The following is a 20,073-nucleotide window of genomic DNA, read 5'->3' as shown; positions in this document are numbered from 1 at the left end:
GGCTCATTAATGCTGATTTGCCGCTTTGTACATCTCAACATCATCCATGATTCAACACATTTCCTCAATCTCCTACACGATTTGCCGCTGTTCCTCAACCTCTTCCTCGATTCAGCAACATTCCTCAACCTCCTCCTCGATTAATTTGCCGCAGCTGGACCTCAACCTCACCCACAATTAACCTCCACTCGACCTTAATTAACTTCGTCCCTAATTTGGTGCATCTTGATCTTAACCTCTTCCTGCAACATTGTTCTATTTACCAAGAACAAAAATGCACTTAGTTCTCTTTTTTTATAAGCATGTTTAGCAACTTGCATTTCAGGACCAGTTATTACAAATTATATTTGGTTATTTGGAGCAAAGCATGAACGTGTCTTTCTTAACAGGACATCCTTTCCCTCTCAGATATCTCCTCTTATGGTAGCAGACATAATGGGAATCATACATCTTAGATTCTAGTTTTCTGCTTTTCTGTCTTTTATTTCCTGATGTACATCAGAAAAATTATAATTGGTTATTTCTATTTTTTTCATAGTTGAAAAACCCGATTTAGTCAGGCTAGTCGAACCGGTTCAACTAGGACCCGATGGCATAATCGGGCCGGTTTCGCTATTGGACCGATCATGTATTTGAGCCGGGATGACAGGATCAAACACGGCTGATTTTGAGCAAACCCAGTGGCCCGGATGGTTTTAAAAAGCAGAACTCGATTTTTCATGTTATAAAAAAAACACTCAAAAAAAGTGTCACTTTGAAGAAAAAATTTCTTACCGTACGACGAAGAGCGCACATACGGGAAACCTATGGGTGTGGAAGAATGTGAGTGAGTTGAAGAAAAATGTGGGAGGAAAAAATTTCTTACAGTGGATGTTCACGCCAACCAGCGACTGTTATCACATGAACCCACAACGAGAGCTGTGAACTAGAACAAGTAATATAAGTTTTTCTGTGAGAAAAAATGCTCACTTGTATTCTGTTATTCAATTGCATAGCAAGATACATTATTATAGCTTGTCGAAGCTAACAACCAGAACAATAAAACTGACCCACTACTCATCTACGTGGGTTTTACAACTGAAAAAGAAAACTAATTAAGTAGCTAAAATCAAGCTATTCTTCCCTAAAGACTCGGTCAAAGTAACGTACTGACTATTATTGAAACAGAATCCTACTAGTTAAAACAGAATAAAAACAATAATAAATATTTCCTAACATTCCCTCCCTTAAACTAAATGCTCAGCATCTAGTTTACTTTTGATGCTTCAATCAAACCCAACATGCTCCTGAGATTTAAAAACTGCTCCAATTTTAACGGTTTGGTCATGATATCCACAACTTGAGACTGTGAACTACAGTACTTTAGTTCATTGCTTCCATTCTTAACAAGATCTCTTAAAAAATGAAAGCGCACATCTATATGTTTACTTCTTCCATGGAAAATTGGATTTTTTGACAATTGGATTGTTGAGTTGTTGTCACATAAAACTAGCGTATGATCACAACTATTAAAACCGAGAGTCTCCATAATTCTCTTAATCCAAATGCATTGACACACACAAGAGGCAGCAGCTATGTATTCAGCTTCCGTTGTAGATAGTGATACTACTAGTTGCTTTTTAGATTACCATGATGCTGCTTCATTCCCTAAGAGAAACACAAAATCTGAGGTACTCTTCCTATCATCAATGTCTCCAGCAAAGTCACTATCTGTATATGCTACTACATTAGTGCTCTCCTCTTTCTTGCAGTATATACCAAGCTCTGTTGTTCCTTTCAAGTATCTTAGTATCCGTTTGGCTGCAAACCAGTGTGTCTTTGTAGGATTGGCCATAAATCTAGATCTGCTAATCAGGCTGACTTCATACGTTAAATCCGGCCTAGTTGCAGTCAAATACATTAAGCTTCCAACTACTTGTTTGAATTGTGTGGCATCCACCTTAGTTCTTGCATCATTTATTGATAGCTTTGTTCCTGGCACAATTGGATTTTTTACTGCATTTCAATCTTGCATACCAAACCGATTCAAAACATCATGGGCATACTTTCTTTGACACATAAAGATTCCATGATTATTCTGCAAGACTTCTATACCAAGAAAATATCTCATCCGCCCTAGATCTGTCATATCAAATTCCAGCATCATTGATGATCTAAAATCATTGCACATGCTTTCATCATTTCCAGTGTATATGATCATCAACATATAGACTCACAATAAGAATTTTACCTCTCCCTTTGACTTTGTAAACATTGTGTGTTCATAAAAACATCTCTCAAAGCCATTGCATAGGAAATATGTCTCTATTTTGTTGTACCATGCTCTTGGTGCTTGCTTAAGCCCGTACAATGTTTTTCTCAATTTGTAAACCTTTTCTTCTTCTCCTAATTTCACAAAGCCAATGGGTTGTTGTACATATACCTCTTCCTTGAGTTCTCCATGAAGAAACGCACTCTTCACACCAGTTGATAAATACTCCAGCCGTGTTGAGTAGATATGGATACAAGAATGCGTATTGTGTCCATTTTAGCAACTGGTGCAAATACCTCAATTTAGTCCACTCCATACTGTTGTGCATACCCTTTAGCAACTAATCTTGCTTTGAACTTATCAATTTCTCCATTTTCTTTGAGTTTGGTTTTGTATATCCATTTGACTCCAATTGGTTTCATACCTGTTCGCAAATTTGTTAGTTCCCAAGTTTTGTTCTTCTCGATGGCTTCCATCTCCTTTTTCATTGCATCCCTCCATGTCTTACTCTTGACAGCTTCTTCATAAGTCACAGGATCATCTTCTGTCACCATCATAGCATTATCTGATAGGTCATCTCCTCTCCTCTCTCATAGTTAGCCATCCAAAACGATTCTTTTCTATGCCATCTGGCCCTCCCTTGAGTTGTATTATTGCTGGACAAAGGATCATCATAATTGATTTCAGCGTTTCCTATACTTGGTAATTGTGCAGATTGCTCTGCAGCTTGCTGTTGCAAAATTCATGTATCATTTTGCTCAACTTCCTCAACATCATGCTCATATGCCTCTCTATCATCTCGGTCCAGATTCTTTTGCTGATTTGCGCCTTCAATTTTCTCCCAGTTCCAGCACTTTTCTTCTTCGAATACAACATCTCTGCTGATAATGATCTGATTTTTAACAGGATCAAATAATCTGTAGGCTTTTGATTCATCACTAACTCCAAGAAGAACACACTTTTTGCTCTTATCATCCAGCTTTACTTGTAGTTGGTCTAGTGTATGGACATGTGCAATGCATCCAAACACCCTAAAATAATCCACAGATGGCTTTACTCCACTCCATGCTTCTTCAAGGGTTTTACCTTGTACTGCTATTGTGGGACTTCTATTTAGAACATGTACACACGACTTAGTTGCTTCTGGCCAGAAAATTTTTGGAACACGCCTGCCTGTCAACATAGACCAAACCATATTCATGATGGTTCTGTTTTTCCTCTCAGCAACTCCATTCTGCTGAGGTGTGCAAGCTACTGTTAATTGTCTCCGTATACCTTGAGTTTTGCAGAATTCTTTAAATGCACTGGAATTAAACTCTCCACCTCTGTCTGTCCTGAGACAGATAATGCTTCCTCCAGCTTCTTTTTCTACTAGGGATTTGAAACTTTTAAATAGAGAAAAAGTTTCTGCCTTGTCATGTAGAAAGTATACCCAATTTTTTCGTGAAAAGTCATCAATAAAACTTAGGAAATACTTCTTGTTGCTATTTGATGAAGGTTGAACCGGTCCACACAAATCAGCATGAATGATTTGAAGTTTCTCTGATGCTCTCCATTGACTCTTCTTTGACATGGAATTTCGATGATGTTTTCCAGTCAAACAGTGTATACATAATTCTTGTGTAACTAAAATAGTAGGCAGACCATTTACTATTTGCTTAGAAGCAAGTGTTTTTAAGCCATCATAGCTTAAATGGCCTAAATGATTATGCCATAATTGTGATTCCCGCTCCAATTCAGCCTTAAAACATGTTGCACTAGTTGGAGCTCGAGTAGCAATTAGCACAAACATCCGACTGCTGCTCATACTAACTTCCATAATTGACCCTTTTTCTGGATGAACAACAGTACACATGTTGTTTTGAATTTTGATGGTCAAGCCCTTTTCTTGAAGTTGTCCAATACTCAAGAGATTATTCTTGAGTTCAAGAACATATATAGTACACCTGGGATATCACATGTGTGATATCGTTTACCACCATACGAACACTCCATTTCCCATAACAGCAATACAGGTGTCATTTCCTAGCTTTACTGTGTGATGAAAATTCTCATCCAGGTGTGAAAACCAATCCTTGATACCACTCATGAGATTACTGCACCCAGAGTCTAAAAACCACTTGTCTTTTTCTTCTTTGAGATCAACTGAAGCCATTAACAAGAGCTCATCCTCTTGTTCCACCTTATCCTCAACTTCTGCATAATTGGCATTCTTCTCCCACATGGGACACTCATATTGAAAGTGTCCAAGTTTGTGACATTTATAACATTCAATTTCATCCTTATTGAATGATTGTCTTTCTCTACCTCTGCCTTGGAAGGATCCTCTACCCCTTCATTTTCCTCTTCCTCTCCCACTTTTCTCATTTGTTACAGCTTGTAAGACCTGCTCTTCCTCCACAGTCAACAACATCCTTTGTTCGTGCACCAGTAAACTACTCTGAAGTTCATCTATGGTCATGGCTTCCATGTTGTTGGATTCTTCAATTGAGCATACTACATAATTGAATTTGGTTGTCATAAATCGCAAAATCATTGCAGTTATGGCATTTTCTTGCATGTTTTCACCACAAGCCTTCATACTTTTAGCTATATTCAAAGTCCGAGCAAAATAGGAATTCATGGATTCTTCTTCCTTCATTTGCAACAATTCGAAGTCTTTGCGCAATGCTTGCAACTGAGCACGTTTAACTCGAGTGGATCCCTGGAATTTTTGTTTCATTGAATCCCAAATATTTTTGGATGTGTCATCATTCAGGATGGTATCCAAAATTTCTCTATCAATAGCTTGATAGAGATAGTTTTTGATTTTTAGATCCTTCAACTTTTGCTCATCCATTAATTTAATTTCTTCATTTGATGCATCGGCCTTATTGGAAACATCAACAATGCCATGCTCCACCAAGTGCCAAAATTCCTTTGATCGAAGGAAGTTTTCCATCAGCTTCGCCCAATGATCATAATGACCATCGAATTTGGGAATTGCTGGCTGCACATACTTGTTGCTATCGGTCATGGCTGTAAGATAATTCTTCAATCTTCACGTGTGCACTCTATTGGTGTTTCTCTCTCTCACACCCTAGTGTATACCCCTCACGGTAGATGCACGTTCACTCTCACCCAATGTCTTAATGATTTTTCTGGTTTAGGCCCCTGTAAAGGAGCTCTGATACCAAATTGTGAACTAGAACAAGTAAGCTTTTCTGTGAGAAAAATTGCTCACTTGTATTCTGTTATTCAATTGCATAGCAAGATACATTATTATAGCTTGCCAAAGCTAACAACCAGAACAATAAAACTGACCCACTACTCATCTTCGTGGGTTTTACAACTGAAAAAGAAAACTAAGTAGCTAAAATCAAGCTACTCTTCCCTAAAGACTCGGTCAAAGTAACTTACTATTATTGAAACAGAATCCTACTAGTTAAAACAAAATAAAAACAATAATAAATATTTCCTAACAAGAGCCTCATCTCCTACATGCGAACTTGCAATGACAAACGACCTTGGCAGCCAAGGTTCAGATTCATGGATTCACAATGCACTGAGGGGGATGAAGGGCTAGCTGCACTGCTAAGAACTACGGTTGGGGCAATTAAGGGAACGACGGGGTGTTGCGTGGTGAGGAGAAACGAGATCTAAAACTAAAAGGCACGAGGGACCAAGCGAAAACTCAAGAAATGAATGAAGTATTGTATTGGGTCTTGGAGCCGTTGGAGGGAGTCACCAAAATCAAAGCAGAATTGTTTTTACTTTTTAGATTAGTTTACAAATATTGGTAAAATGTTTTCATAAGTTATTTTAAAAAACTTATTGAAATAAGTTAAAAATCATTTATGAATAAATAAACTATAATTATTTCTGTAAACTCTCTTAAAAACTTATAAAAAGTGTTTATGAAAATAATTTATTATTCTACTATGTATATATAAAAAAAGATTTTATTCAATAAAAAAACACCGTGTAGCAATTTCATATTCATTCAACATTAATTAAATGTCATTAATTAGTTAATTCAAATTAGTTCAAACTCAAAACAATAAAATAATAAATGTTACAGTTTATTTCTGATTACGTTAAAATAAAATTTTATCAAATTAATCAATGCATTTAAATACTAAAATAAGAATAGATACAATTATGTTACCTTAATTAATAATTATGTTTTCAATTCATTATAATGTAAATAATTATAATTATACATACAAATCTTCTATTCTCTATATTATCTATCTATTATTATAATTATTGTTGAAATACTCTAAGGTCTTTTCACTACTACAAATAAAGTTTTTTAAGTCAGTTCTGCAGACCATTTTACGATGGTTTTGAACCGTCATAGCACGCAGCGTCGTAAAATGTGTCCACCTCTACAACGACAGTTTTGAAACCGTCTTTTAAGATTGGTGTTTTTAAGACGGTTTTAAGAATAACCGTCTTAAAATTTTTTGTTAATTCAAGGCGGTTATCACCTATTAACCGTTATAATAGATCACCTTTCTATGACAATTATTGCAAAAACCGTCTTAGAAAGTGAGACTTACTAAGACGGTTTTGCCTGTAACCGTCTTAGAAAGTGAATTATATTAAGACGGTTTTTTCCCTTAACCGTCTTAATATGTCCTTTTTTTGAAGGTTTTTTAAGACGGTTTTCTAAGACGATTTTCGTAAAAACCGTCATAAAAAGTGAGGCATACTAAGACGATTTTCCAACAACCGTCTTAATATGTCATTTGTTTGTGAGACTTTCTAAGGCGGTTGTTGCTAAAATCGTCGTAGAAAGTGAGACATACTAAGACGGTTTAGGTTGGAACAGTCTTAGTATGTCTTTGTTTGTAAAATTTTCTAAGGCGGTTATTCATACAACCGTCTTAGAAAGTGAGACATATTAAGACGGTTTTCCGACAACCGTCTTAGAATATATATATTTTTTTTAATTTTTTGGGTGTAGGTCTAGTTTTTTAGGTAGTGTTGTAATTATTCTATACATTGATTTGAAGCAAAAGAATTTACATAATAAAAGAATTTGCATAATAAAAGAATTTACATAATTAATGAAAGAATTTACATCATTTTGAAGAATTGTAAAATCGTTTAATCACATAATAAAAGAATTTACATAATTAATGATAGTATATAGTTTTGCAAGAATTTAAAATTACTATGGAATATCTAACATTGCTAACTTCAGTTGTAACTTGTCCACAAATTACAAACTTTGACAACAAAACTTTCATAAAGCAATGCTGAAACCTTCCTCAGCATATAATGAGTCCATAATTAAGGGCAGATGCAATAAATCCCTGAACAAACAAAGGACATTGATTAAAAGTTGATATAAGGATCACCGAGTGTTTATTAGATAAAAATAAAATAAAGATCACTTAGTTCTAAAATGCTTGAACAAACAATTTTATATTCTTCTCAACAACAGCAAGAAAAGATTAATTACATAAATTGTTTAAAAATCAAAATACATTTAAAAAAATTGTGAGCATAACTACATGATACTTTGACAGATTTCACTGAATGGTAACATAAATTCATCAATCAAACTATTTTCATAAAAGCATTCACCTCTCACACTTCATTTGCAAGCAGTTCATTACACAGGTATATGCAGTTCATTTGCATAAATACATGATATTACATATTAAAAGGTAATCAGAAAATATGAAGTCATATAGGTACTAGATAGCATTGTTTAACCAAACTTGAAGCTATGGCATAAATGTATTTGTGAAAATGACCTGTGGAGTACAAATGATATCCACTGGTACATCATGGATTAACATCTTTTCAACTAGAATATCGTCCACCAATTGACAGTCATGCACTGCAAGGGTAGTTCTCAATATGTTATATACCAACAGAAGACAAATTGCAAATTTTACACATGGCAAGAATAAGCAGATAATAAATATGATTGCACATTACAAAATGGTATGGAGGGACTGCCTAGGGAATATACTGCATTAAATGCAGTTAGCATATCAATAATAGTGCATGAAAATTATTTTACTTTCAGGTGCTTACCCTGCCCCGCTATCACTTTCTAAAACCAACCAAAGGATCATTTTGAAACTGAGATAATGTTCAACCTAATTAAACCTTTATATAATAATAGAGGCTAGATAATCATGTGAAAAAATAAATAATATCAGGCATCCAGTATTTTTTTTAAAGAATTATTTTTTTAATAAATAAAAAACGAGGTTCCATCAACAAGTTGTGTCATACCAATGTTTGAAAATTGAAACATGAAATAAGTATCTATATACATGAACTTACTCTAGCTGTTGGAATTGTGTTTCCAAAATGTTCAAGAGAAACTTTTAAAGGAATGTTTGTAAAAAAATTGGTAAAGGCAGGTTAGGAACCAAAACTACCAGAGGTAACAACCTCAACATTCCATATTCAAGTTCTGCAATTCCCTACACTTCATTCCTCTTAGTTAAAGGAAAATTCAAGTTCAAAGTCCATTTATAGATTTAAAGTTCAAGAAAAAATTAAACTAACGCAACCAGTGTGAATAAGTAATTGCCTTTCCATATAAAAACCACTTGGCACATTTAGAAAACAATCTGTTCTTTTATTTCACTTCTCCACTGTTATTTTCTTTTTTAACCATGTGGGATTTCACAAATTCAGCTAACCAGTTAGAACTTAGAATCACATTAATAAGGTTATACACATATGAAGAGTTATAAGTGATTGATAGAGTTATAATAATGAATGGCTTATTGGTTCCTCATGGTGCATAGAGGAATCTGTGGCCTATTTAAAAAAAAATTAAATTTGCAAAATAATTTTTATCTTCTTACATTTATGTTTTATATTATTTACAATTGACCTCCACACACAAACTAACTTTTCTTGATAACCCCAAGTCCCAGAAATGAGAAATGTTCATATTTTGATCTCTTTAAAGCCATTTTTACAACTACATTCCAGCTGTTTTAACTTGAAAAATCAATATGAATGATAAATTCCAAAGGAAAAAGGGCTACTGAACACAAGCTATCTCATAACAAAACTTACCCATCTCCTTCCATGTAACATATGTGAGAACAGATGTGGCTTGTTAAACTTGAATATTCGAGTGAAGCCACTAGCAAAAAAGAAAGCCATAATCATCATAACATGTCTAATGACACTCATCAGATCCAAAAAATTACTAGCCTCACTTCTGGAAATAATAACAATTTCTTTCATTTCTAAACATGTTTGGCCAAGATATAAAAACATTACTGACAGTAGAATCTACATCTCTAAAGTTAGGCAGAAGCTTAGCTCAAAAGATACTATTAAAAGTGCATGTTATGACAAACACTGGGCATACCTTAGGTCCCAATCTCGATTCACATCCCAGTAGAAGGAGTATGATGAGTTCACAACACCTGACAGAAGCCAGAGAGGCCTATAAAAGTTTGTCCACCTCTCAAGGAAGAAGACGTGATATTTAAGGGCAGAAAGAAAAATCATAGGCACTGCAGTCGAATATTTCAAAGCTGAAACCATAACCAAAAAAAATGAACATCAGTGCAAAGCAACAAAACCATCTGTTTGAAAAACATGATCAGCTATTCATTAATGATTAAAGAATTTAATCTTCAAAGAAGATATAAAACCAGCAGTTAACATACAAACAACAGAAAGGTCATAAACAAAATCAGCCTAAAAATTGAACACGACTTCTCAAATTTATACATAATTGCATTTCCAATATCATAAAAAATCATGAAAATTGAATAATAAAATATAATCATGTAATGACAAGAAGTCCTAAAATTTGATCTCACAAACAGCACAAAAAAAGAAGCAATATACTGAGAGTAGTTAGTCCTTAACATGAAGTTTCATGTTTCCTTGTTGTTGCTTTTTTTTTATGATAAGTATAGTACAATTTCCAAAAATCATTACGAATTCTATATCCAGTCACATCATGAAAAATTGCAAAAATGTCCCATTTCATATTTAGATACAAGCAACAACCTATAATCAATTATGAGAATCAATACATCATATTTGGTTCAAACAAAACAATCTTAAAGACCTTTAAAGGACAGTTGAAAAACTATATCATGTGCAAAAGGTCATTCCAGTCAAGGCAAAAATGTCCTAATTTCACCTGGCAAGTTGTTATTAGCTTAAAACATATAAAACATCACATTTCAATGATACAAAACAAGGATATATAAGAAGTAATTGAAACAATATATTAAGAAAATTTCAAACAATATGCTCAGGAAAGCTGACATAGTGATATTGCATTTAAGTTACACTGTATAGTAATGGTAATAATAAATAGAATCATAAACACTTGGATGCAAAGCATGTAAAATCGACGGAAGCATGCACTGGATTCTTAAATTATGTATGATACTATTTTGACAAACGACACAAACATAATTTTGTAATAAATACCAAGCAGACAAAAAAAACTCCATATATCAACTTCATAAACTTGCAAAAAAATTTAGATGACTAATATAAGTTCTAAAACAAACAAAAAAGTGCATTACTTAGAACAAGACAAAGTTCTTACCATTCAGAAGAGTAGTTTTCTCTCCAGTATCTTTGTACTGCCGGAGACATTGGTTTAAACGGAAAAGATAAGGCAAGACAAGAACCAAAGGGATTGCAACAGAGTGGCTACCACAAACAGAATCAGCTTCCAACCAAGCAATTGTGGCAACCTACAAAAAATTTAAAAAACGAATCCCCCAAGTTGAGAAAAAAAGCATCCGCAGTAAGGCAAAAACTAAATACAAATCCAAAAGGTCTATTTATTAAAAAATAAGCTCCATGGGAACAGAGAAAGGTATGTACAATCAAAATTGTAATTAAGTTACAAATCTTAATATTACAGAATCAAATGAACTGATTTAAATCTTGAAAATATTTTAAATGAAATCAAGGAAACTTGTTCCATGATCCCAATGCTAAACAAAAAGGAATTCATCATACACTTGAACTTGATCAAGTTCTGCCATAATCAGAATACGATACTCAAGTTACTAAAATAAAATGTAAATATAATCTCTCAAACCAACAGTAGAAAACATTAAAAGCAATTTATCAGAATCAAACCTGTCGATGGACCATTCTACAAACTGAACGCTCCAAGTCAGAAAAGACCTGCATAAAATTACAACAATAATCAAAATAAAACAGTAATGCATCACTATAAACTAAAATTTAGACCAACAGGTTATGCCAATTCTAAATTCTCAGATTGTGTCAGTGTTGGACCTCTGTATCCATAATAATAAACAAGTAAATGCAGGCAAAAGTATATAGCTTCAGATCTCTAAATAAACATATATCTAGGCTCAAAACTTAGTAAATAGAAATTAATATTTAATAATAAAGATTAGCATGCAAGAGGAGGACAAAGACTTTTCTAATAGAAAGATAATATAGAAAAGGAAGCATACCTTTGCCATGGAAGTTAAGATATTAGCCAAGAAAAAATCTGCGAATGATATTGCCTGTTTTAATGAAAATTGAAAAAAGTTAGATCCTATTCAAGCATAGCTCCAAGTTACAACAGGATACTAAAAGAATCAATTCAAAAGGGACAGAGTAAAGCAACGGCAAGGTTGAGGCTTAAATATCAAGTCTTAAGAAACTGAATAAATAAGAACAAGAATAATTTTCTTCTAAGCATCAAAGTTTGATACTGCAATGGTTCTCACATATATATCCTCAAGGAAGGTTCAACATGATGCCTCTTCAAGGGTTTTACTTGTGCACATAGTAGTATATGTTGTGTATGTTAACAAGTTCATTGATGGATGCACCTATTAATTGTTTTAAATGACTTATTATTTATGATGCACAGTCTTGCCAGCTTTTCTTCACACTTCATTACACTTGGAACAACACATGAGGATCTCATCTAATGCACTAACACTGGTTGCTTGTTCTTTTAGTGACTACCAAAGGGAGGGGGAGTTGCATTAATACTTCTGCAAGTTTTATAAAAACTGAATGCAGGGAAGCAAGGAAATAAGTTACATATTCTATGTTGAAGATTATATATCTGCATGGTTATGCATAGCATAAATATAACCCAGATGCTAAAACAGTGTCAACTATTTGTAGAGTAATAGCGTAAGAGCTTAGTAGCTTACTAACACAATACATCCAAATAAAAGTAAACTTGCCTGTAATGGAAAAACTATTCGCCAGAGTGTCCTTAAGAAGAAATATCTAGATGAAAAATAAAAGATATCAAAGGGAAATATCAAAACCATTACAGCAGCATCATATAAGAGCACCTGCAGAATAGTACAAGGAAATGTTTTTTTAAAAAAATCCTAAGATAAAAAAGGAATTAAAAAAATAATTTCTATTAACTTGTGAGAGACGCTTATTCAAAAAATACTATCAAATGATGTTTATTTATTAGCTTGTGAGAGACGCTTATTCAAAAAATACTATCAAAATAAAATCCTGGCCAGTTCGTGGCTAAGGAATTAAAAAAATCATTTCTATTAACTTGCGTAAAATTAAATTATAAGATTTTTATTAATATACATAAAATTATATGGATCATAATTTTTTACTTTTCTTATAATTTTTATAATAAATATATTTTTTTAAAGTTTCTTAACCAATCCTCCAATACTGCAATTACTTATTTACAAAAAAAAAATTAATATATCAAGTTAAAATTAAAGAAAAAAAAAGTCTGACCCTGCTTTAGTACAATTATTTTTTATCCAAATTAGGAGTATTTGAGACATTTTCTTCTTAAGTAGTAGTATTTTATTTCTTATTTAATATTCTAGTTTAGTTTGTGCAATGCACAAAATAAATATTTATTTTTTATAGTTAAATTGAGAATAAATAAATTCATCGGCCATAAATAGGTAATTCACGACTGTTGTTCAAAAAGGAGAAGCAGCAAACATAAAGGAAACAAAGATTGATGAAAATAACCTAATAAAAAACATAAGACTCAATTACCGGCACTGAATGCCAGGTAAGATGCCACCATTGAGTTAGAAAAAATTAATAAAAAATAATTACCAAACCAAAATTTAAATTAGACTTTAAAGAAGACAACATTAATATTAATATTATTTTATGGTAAAGAAAAATTAGACTTTAAAGAAGAAAACAGTCTACCTTCTCAAAGAGGCTCATGATATCATTTTTCACATCTCTCTGTGGTTTTTCTGGAGTCAAGCTTGGTGTCACAGGATGTAAATCTTTGAAAAGATCCTCAATTCCAGATGCAGAAGCTGGAGTACTATCAGCTGCTTTTAGGGGACTAGTCTTCTCAGCTGTTGACACCTCTGCAGCAGCTGAAACAGTTATAGCAACAAAATTACAACCCAAGTTCTACCCAAAATAATAGAAGCAACTTCAAATCTTCCAAAACAATCTAGCAACACTTTCAATTGAGTTTTCGTAGTGTAATTTTTTTTATAAGGACACAAACATACACTGGAAACCTGCCCAGTGATTATCATCAGTAGTTGTACCAGCTGCCTCAGAGCCATTTTCATTGGGGCCATCCATAGACAACATGTTGAAAAGGTATGTGGCATAGTCAACTTTAGGAGGGGTATTTTTAACTGTGTCTGTAGCCTGCTTTGATGTTTCAGCTAGTGGTTGGGGAGCTTGTGGTTGTGGTGCTACTGATTCCACTTTCTCTACATGCTGAGGTTTGGTAATAGGAGTTACCTGTTCATAAATGGATTATTTTATACCACTATAAACAATAATAATTTCGAAATTTAAAGAAGAGCAAGGAGATAATTTATTTATTTTTATACTAAAAAGGGGGAATAATCTATTCTAAGCTCTAAAAGCAAAATTAATCACTTTATTGCAAATATGCAAATTCTTTGTATAACAGTTGTAACTCATGAAACTAATTGCAGAAGAACAGACATAAGTACAATAGCACATGTAGGGCAACAAAAGATGTCAAACAAAAAAAATGTTCACAAAACAGTAATAAAACAAAGGGGGGAAAAGAGATTACCTGCTCAGATGCTCTGGGAGGAGCAGGAACATTAATTCTTGCGGCAGGAATTGCAGTTGATGGTTGGATTTTCTTCCTTTCCTCAAATTTATTTTCAGAAACAGCGGCATAACCACTTCTCTCCACAGGCCTCTGCCAATGTGAAGGACTTTTCTCTTCCCGAAATCCAGAAGGTGTTTTTGAATTCCCATCTCTTGGAACCCATCTCTTTTCATCATACCTTTAAAGTTTAAATATATACAATGATTGAAACTAGGTGCACAAAACAAATAGCATACACTTCAAACAGTACAAAGATAAAAATTTAGCATGATTCAAGGAGTTTATCATAGACATACTTTGCACGAATGAAATTCTCAATTCCAACTCTATCATAATTTGGAGGTAATTCTGCTTCCCAGAAACAATTTGCTTTCTCGTTTCCCATTGTTGTACAGGATCAAAACAATACAAGAGTTATTACATAATTAATGCACATCAGACAAATTCAAAATAACAACAAACTCATGACCATTCAAATTTTCTTACATTGAATGAATGCAACTTGCTCTGGAAGCCAAGTGTCCAGGGTTGCAGAACGAACCTGCAAGGAAAGTCATAAGTAAATATACAAGATTGGCATAAGTGGTTAAGAAAGTCCTTAGAATAGATACTTCATAATTTCTACATTTCAGACTTAGGAGACATTTTTCATTTATTCCTGCATCACATTCAGTCAGTACTATTACATGAATTTTTAATAGAAAAGTAACAAATCAAATTAAAAACTTAGTCAACCAAATTTATCAGCCTAACACTTTTCAGAATAAGAAAAAGATTTCAATTTCCATTTAAGGAAGGAACTATTGATGATACTTGTTCAGATTCTTCGGAAACCTTTTGTTTGTCATCACTCATTACTAGCAAAGGTGTTAAATTAACCCATACACTAAATGCAGTATTTTTCAGAATGAAACATTCAATTAGCCACATTAAAATTGCTACAACACATGCAAAGCACATAAACATACTATATTATCAAATTGAAAGTCCCTATTTCCACAAGCCAATATAATATACATTTTCCCTCCCAGATTTTTTTATAGATATAACTAAAACCTTTTTAGTATCAGCCTATCAGCTATTCAGCTGTATAACAGAAGCCACATATCTTAATCGCTTATATTTGTATATTCACTATTATACAGACTGATCATGCCAAGGAACATAACATCACCTTTGATATATGTACCCCCCAAACTTCGATGTATTCCTGAACACTGCATGCATATAAAGAAGCTAGCACACTTCACCTTTCTTGTTCGGATGCGCTTCAAAGCTGTGTCAAGCTGCTGCTCCAAACTCTAAAGCTCTTTCAAATTCAAGGGATGCAGATCATTTCCCAAGAAATTCCTATATTGAAGATTATATAAACTACATCATTCTTTTCCAGTATATTGTTAATTTTGAAGCATATAATCACGTAACGTTACTAGGCTTGTCAAGTGTCTGACCCAACAGTTTATGAAATCTCTATTTAGTAAATAGATCTGGGCTTTGAGAGAATTGATATGTACACACTATTTTTACTTCATGCGCTTCCTTAGCACTGCTAAATCAAATCAAATTCTATCTCATTCATTTCATTGAATGAAAAAGATTGAAATAAAATTAGTTATTATAAAGAGTATAAAGTCAATGTTGTGTACCTTAGAGGCTGAAATGGCTACTACACTCTTTGCATGTGACCCTGCAGAACATGATTACATTGACATGGAAGTCAACTCAGTTGACTGCAAACATTCCAAAGAGTTAAAATAATCTGTTAACATACCTATTGGGATATTGCTTTTCCTCCGGCTTCAGTTGCCACAGCCTTTGCAACCATTGTTTTTCCTATGCTAGACGGTCAAACAACAACATTCGCTTGCCAGGCTATACCCAAAGTAGAAATTATGTGCTACACGCAGGGCATTATCTACTTACCACTTCAGGCCTTACGGTAATGGGAAGAAAAATAATACAAGTGCTATCACAAGTAACTACGTGTTGTTAAGTTGATTGAAGGTGCAATTGTGCAGTACATACATAGTAGGAGTACAATTTCTAAGAAAATTGCACTCATCCTATCAAAATATATATTTTCTAATATGAGACTACAACAAACCAAAACAATTTCAGAATACATAAACTCCTTACTAAACCATTACGTAGGTTTTTAAAAAACATTAATGTGACATGAAACAATTCATTAAAATATACCACTAAAGGGTGTCATTAAAGGAAAATATAGTCATTCATAATAATGTACATCATATTTAGCATCTTTTATTTCTAATAGCTAAAAAGTAAGTTGCCCAATTCTTTTGAATTATTGTCATGGCCTCCACCTCTAATGCTGATCCATTTGAGAACCACTACAAAATTAACAATCGAAGACATTATTAATAATTAAACAAATATCAACTAACGTGAAAATTGAAATTAGACTTTGTATATATACCCTGTTCCAGTCATCCTTCAAACGACCACTAACGATGCACCACATCCAATGCATCACATAGTATCCACACTCGTACCCTCCACTTTGAACATGACTCTATATTTATCAGTGAAAATAACTATTATACCTTGTACCCTTTAAAAATTACATAGGGGTTCATCTAAACGACCATCTAACCTTGGGTTCAATCCACCGAGGTGGACCTTGCTGAGACATGCCTTCCAAAGAACTACTTATTGTCTTCATTGCACTAGTAAACGAAATTATATATGATGTTACTTATAACAAACATTTACGCTGCATATTCAACAACAATGACAGCTCGGCTATCTTTGGGTACATTACACTCGTACCTATTTATTACGACTTTTATGTTAACATCAGGCTTCTTTCGCAACGAACAAAACCAAACAACCATGTTTTCCCTAGGACATAGAACAAATAGTTGCCAATGTGACCTGAAGTTGACGATTATAATTAGCAAGTTTAGAAATCATAACATTTGTTAAATGCCACAAAAAAATTTAACTTACTGATGCAAGTATGCTCCTAAGTACAAGCATCGTTGTGATTCCTTCACCCATGTCTCAATATAAAGTTGACATTGTTGACGGTCCTCCTTACCAATGTGTATTGATTGAGGCTCAAGGAAGCCATACACTGAGCCATCACCTCTGCTTGTAGCACACTCATCCAAATACCTATTTGAAAGACAATACAATCATTATACCACAAATTTATTACATTTACAATTTGTTGCTTATGATAACATTTAGGGTTAAAGGTTGTAATTAAATGACTTACATCATCCATAGCTGCAGTATAGAAATGTTTAAACACTTGTGACCTGATATTATTTCAGCCATATCAGCATGTGTGATGTAAAATTTGGCATCTATATTTGGAATTCCAAATCGGCTAGCCTCCCACGGGAGTTCCACTGGATTCATATACACTTCATAAAGTATTTTCATGATTTCTCCAAGTGGATCCTTTGCAAAACCTACATTTGACCGATCAACATGTCCATTTGGATTCCTTACATCTTGATTGGAATCCTATATAGTTTTATAAAATAAATATTAAATTTAATTTAGCATCCATTATTGGAATATGCCATTTAATTTAGGGGAACCACAAGGAAAATCATTTCACTTACAGCGGAGAAAGGTTTGACAAGATTAGTTGGCCAGCCAATGAATGTGTTCATGGCCTCCCTAACGTATTCAATCTCAGGTGTGGGAATTGGGACCCTTGCATCACCATCATAAACAGTAACCACAGAAACCCTCACGACTTCATCTGCGTAAGGAACATTGTGTATCATGCCGCCAACTTGATACACCTTTCCTAAGGCCACCAATTGTTTACTGTCGCCACAAACAACATACAACCCCATGGTATTCTCCTCAATCGCAGATGGGTCCCCAGCAACAACATTTGCAACAGCTTCTGCACAACTTTCTTTGGTGCTAACACGTGCAATCAACACATTAGGGTTAGCCGGTTGTACAGGGGCTGACTGTTGAGTTTGCATTTGGGACAACTCAGTCTTGATTGCATCCAACTCCTTTTGCAGCATGTCCATTTTTTTTTTTGCTTGCATCTTCTACCTCTTTTGTCCACTCTTGCTTGAGATTACCTATGATTTGAACCAACTGATCCGGGGTTATCGTAGCCGCAGAACTATTAGAGGCACTTGAACGCTGTCCAAAGTAACTACTAATGGTGACACCATGTCTAGCAGCAAGGACACGACAGGATGCTCTTCACGGCCAAGCGCAGTGTTCAATATGTCGTTCCGGCCATGCGGTACAAACGTACCTTGTGTGCTTTGTTCTTCTAATTCATCCTGTCATAAATAGCCAAAAATCAGTGAAAAGTTGAATGATATACCATCTACCTATTCAAATTTCCACGAAGGCTTTAATTGCACTTACAATTTTGTCAGAGATTTGTTGAGCTGCTGCAGATGTCATTTTGCCATATTTGTTTGTTCTAGCCATCTTCCACTTAACATGTCTTGCAATTGGGGATGGAAGGTCTACTATCATCGGTGTATTTTCTGTACACTCAGCTTGCCTTTGTCTTGTCTTCATTTTTTCTTCCATCAATTTTTTTTTCCATAAGTTCATACCCTCCACAAGACAATAAATAGGGGGAGTCATTGAATTTTTCGATCTCCTGTGCTTTTTTCCGAATTCCTTGTTCGAAGTAACAAAAACAATGCATTGTGTTATAATGTTAACAAAATTTAAGTAACAAAACTTGTGAAATATCAAGTCAATTCAAACCTGCCAAGTTGGGGTCTGTCGACTCTTTGCAAATTGCTCCTATGTTTGTTGCTCCATACCATACTTAGAAGTTGCATCAGGGTTATCTTCACCATGTTTCTCAGCATATATATATCTACTGGTCAGGGAGGACTTAAATTGCCTCCATCTAGTCGCAACAGTAGACATGACCTTCTTCTTGGCAGCAGTTCCTTCCGGGATGTCAAATTTTCCCTGAAATAACAAATAGTTTGTCATACACTAATGATAAAAATGACAATTTGGCCTAAAGGAGACACAAATGAAATCAAAGTTTTAATTTAAGTGCGCTTACCAAAATGTCATTCCATACAATATTTTTAAGTGATTCTAGGACAACTTTCCAAGATGAATGCACAATAGGGATTTTCTCCCGTGCCACTACCCCCAAGTAACTGTGAAATTTATCTTTTTCCGGACCAAAACCTCGACCAGTAATGGGGTTGACATTGACAATTGGTCGTGGTTGATCCAAGGTTCTTGCAGTCAATTTCCTCAACCTGGTTGCTTGTCGAGTCTTCGGTTTTGAGATTGTGCTTGGTGAATCAGCAGGTGGAGGGGATGTAGGAGGTGGAGTCGAGGGTGTTGCCATGGGTCCTGCAATAATATTAAGAAACCAAATGTTAGATTAGAACAACATGTAAGTATGAAAGTGTAATGAAAGAGAAGAAACATTAAATAGAAAATGACTATTGACAAGTTTAACATTATTGTCTTATTTACCGCATCTAAGTTGTCATATTTTCCCATAAACCTTCATCATGATTGATACGATTTGCATACACATCATCGTCGTCATTTTCAGCATTTATCGAAGGCATTTGTTGTGCAAACGTAGGGATTTCGTTAACATCAAGGGTTGCCTGGTCAGTATTGGCAGGGATACCACTTGTTTTCCCTTGAAGTACAATTGACCATGTTGAGTCACTAGGATCTTCAACATAAAACACTTGTCTTGCTTGTGCTGCCATGATGAAAGGCTCATCCTTGTAACCAATCCTTTGAAGGTCAACCAAAGTAAAAC

General features: G+C 34.3%; 5 protein-coding genes across 5 annotated transcripts; all 5 read right to left on the bottom strand.

The window, feature by feature from the left end:
- Window positions 1–1,624: 1,624 nt before the first annotated feature.
- Window positions 1,625–2,805, bottom strand: LOC106795095 (secreted RxLR effector protein 161-like). The gene is made up of 2 exons (XM_014763637.1): window positions 2,676–2,805; window positions 1,625–1,995 (listed from the first exon to the last, which is right to left on the bottom strand). The coding sequence occupies exons 1-2, from the start codon at window positions 2,803–2,805 to the stop codon at window positions 1,625–1,627; spliced, it is 501 nt and encodes a 166-aa protein (XP_014619123.1).
- A 4,621-nt stretch (window positions 2,806–7,426) lies between these two features.
- On the bottom strand, window positions 7,427–13,259 carry LOC100783653 (SPX and EXS domain-containing protein 5). The gene is made up of 9 exons (XM_014763636.2): window positions 13,242–13,259; window positions 12,424–12,576; window positions 11,692–11,745; window positions 11,345–11,392; window positions 10,800–10,950; window positions 9,594–9,762; window positions 9,293–9,362; window positions 8,002–8,087; window positions 7,427–7,554 (listed from the first exon to the last, which is right to left on the bottom strand). Exons 1-8 carry the CDS (start codon window positions 13,257–13,259, stop codon window positions 8,055–8,057), a joined length of 696 nt encoding a protein of 231 aa, XP_014619122.2. The 3' UTR covers window positions 7,427–7,554; window positions 8,002–8,054.
- A 110-nt stretch (window positions 13,260–13,369) lies between these two features.
- Window positions 13,370–15,522, bottom strand: LOC100783121 (ADP-ribosylation factor GTPase-activating protein AGD5). Its single transcript, XM_006591704.4, has 6 exons — window positions 15,472–15,522; window positions 14,784–14,838; window positions 14,594–14,684; window positions 14,256–14,475; window positions 13,711–13,951; window positions 13,370–13,569 (listed from the first exon to the last, which is right to left on the bottom strand). Exons 3-6 carry the CDS (start codon window positions 14,680–14,682, stop codon window positions 13,370–13,372), a joined length of 750 nt encoding a protein of 249 aa, XP_006591767.1. The 5' UTR covers window positions 14,683–14,684; window positions 14,784–14,838; window positions 15,472–15,522.
- A 946-nt stretch (window positions 15,523–16,468) lies between these two features.
- On the bottom strand, window positions 16,469–18,875 carry LOC102661192 (uncharacterized). Its single transcript, XM_014763694.3, has 7 exons — window positions 18,678–18,875; window positions 17,897–18,589; window positions 17,542–17,795; window positions 17,271–17,438; window positions 17,091–17,195; window positions 16,915–16,987; window positions 16,469–16,833 (listed from the first exon to the last, which is right to left on the bottom strand). The coding sequence occupies exons 2-7, from the start codon at window positions 18,341–18,343 to the stop codon at window positions 16,660–16,662; spliced, it is 1,221 nt and encodes a 406-aa protein (XP_014619180.1). The 5' UTR covers window positions 18,344–18,589; window positions 18,678–18,875; the 3' UTR covers window positions 16,469–16,659.
- A 163-nt stretch (window positions 18,876–19,038) lies between these two features.
- On the bottom strand, window positions 19,039–20,020 carry LOC106795094 (uncharacterized). The gene is made up of 3 exons (XM_014763635.3): window positions 19,804–20,020; window positions 19,345–19,646; window positions 19,039–19,244 (listed from the first exon to the last, which is right to left on the bottom strand). Exons 1-3 carry the CDS (start codon window positions 20,018–20,020, stop codon window positions 19,071–19,073), a joined length of 693 nt encoding a protein of 230 aa, XP_014619121.1. The 3' UTR covers window positions 19,039–19,070.
- Between the last annotated feature and the right edge of the window lie 53 nt (window positions 20,021–20,073).

The sequence above is a fragment of the Glycine max genome, chromosome 11 (genome assembly GCF_000004515.6).
Source record: "Glycine max cultivar Williams 82 chromosome 11, Glycine_max_v4.0, whole genome shotgun sequence".
NCBI classification, from domain to species: Eukaryota; Viridiplantae; Streptophyta; class Magnoliopsida; order Fabales; family Fabaceae; genus Glycine; species Glycine max.
This window is presented reverse-complemented; position numbering and strand designations above follow the sequence as displayed.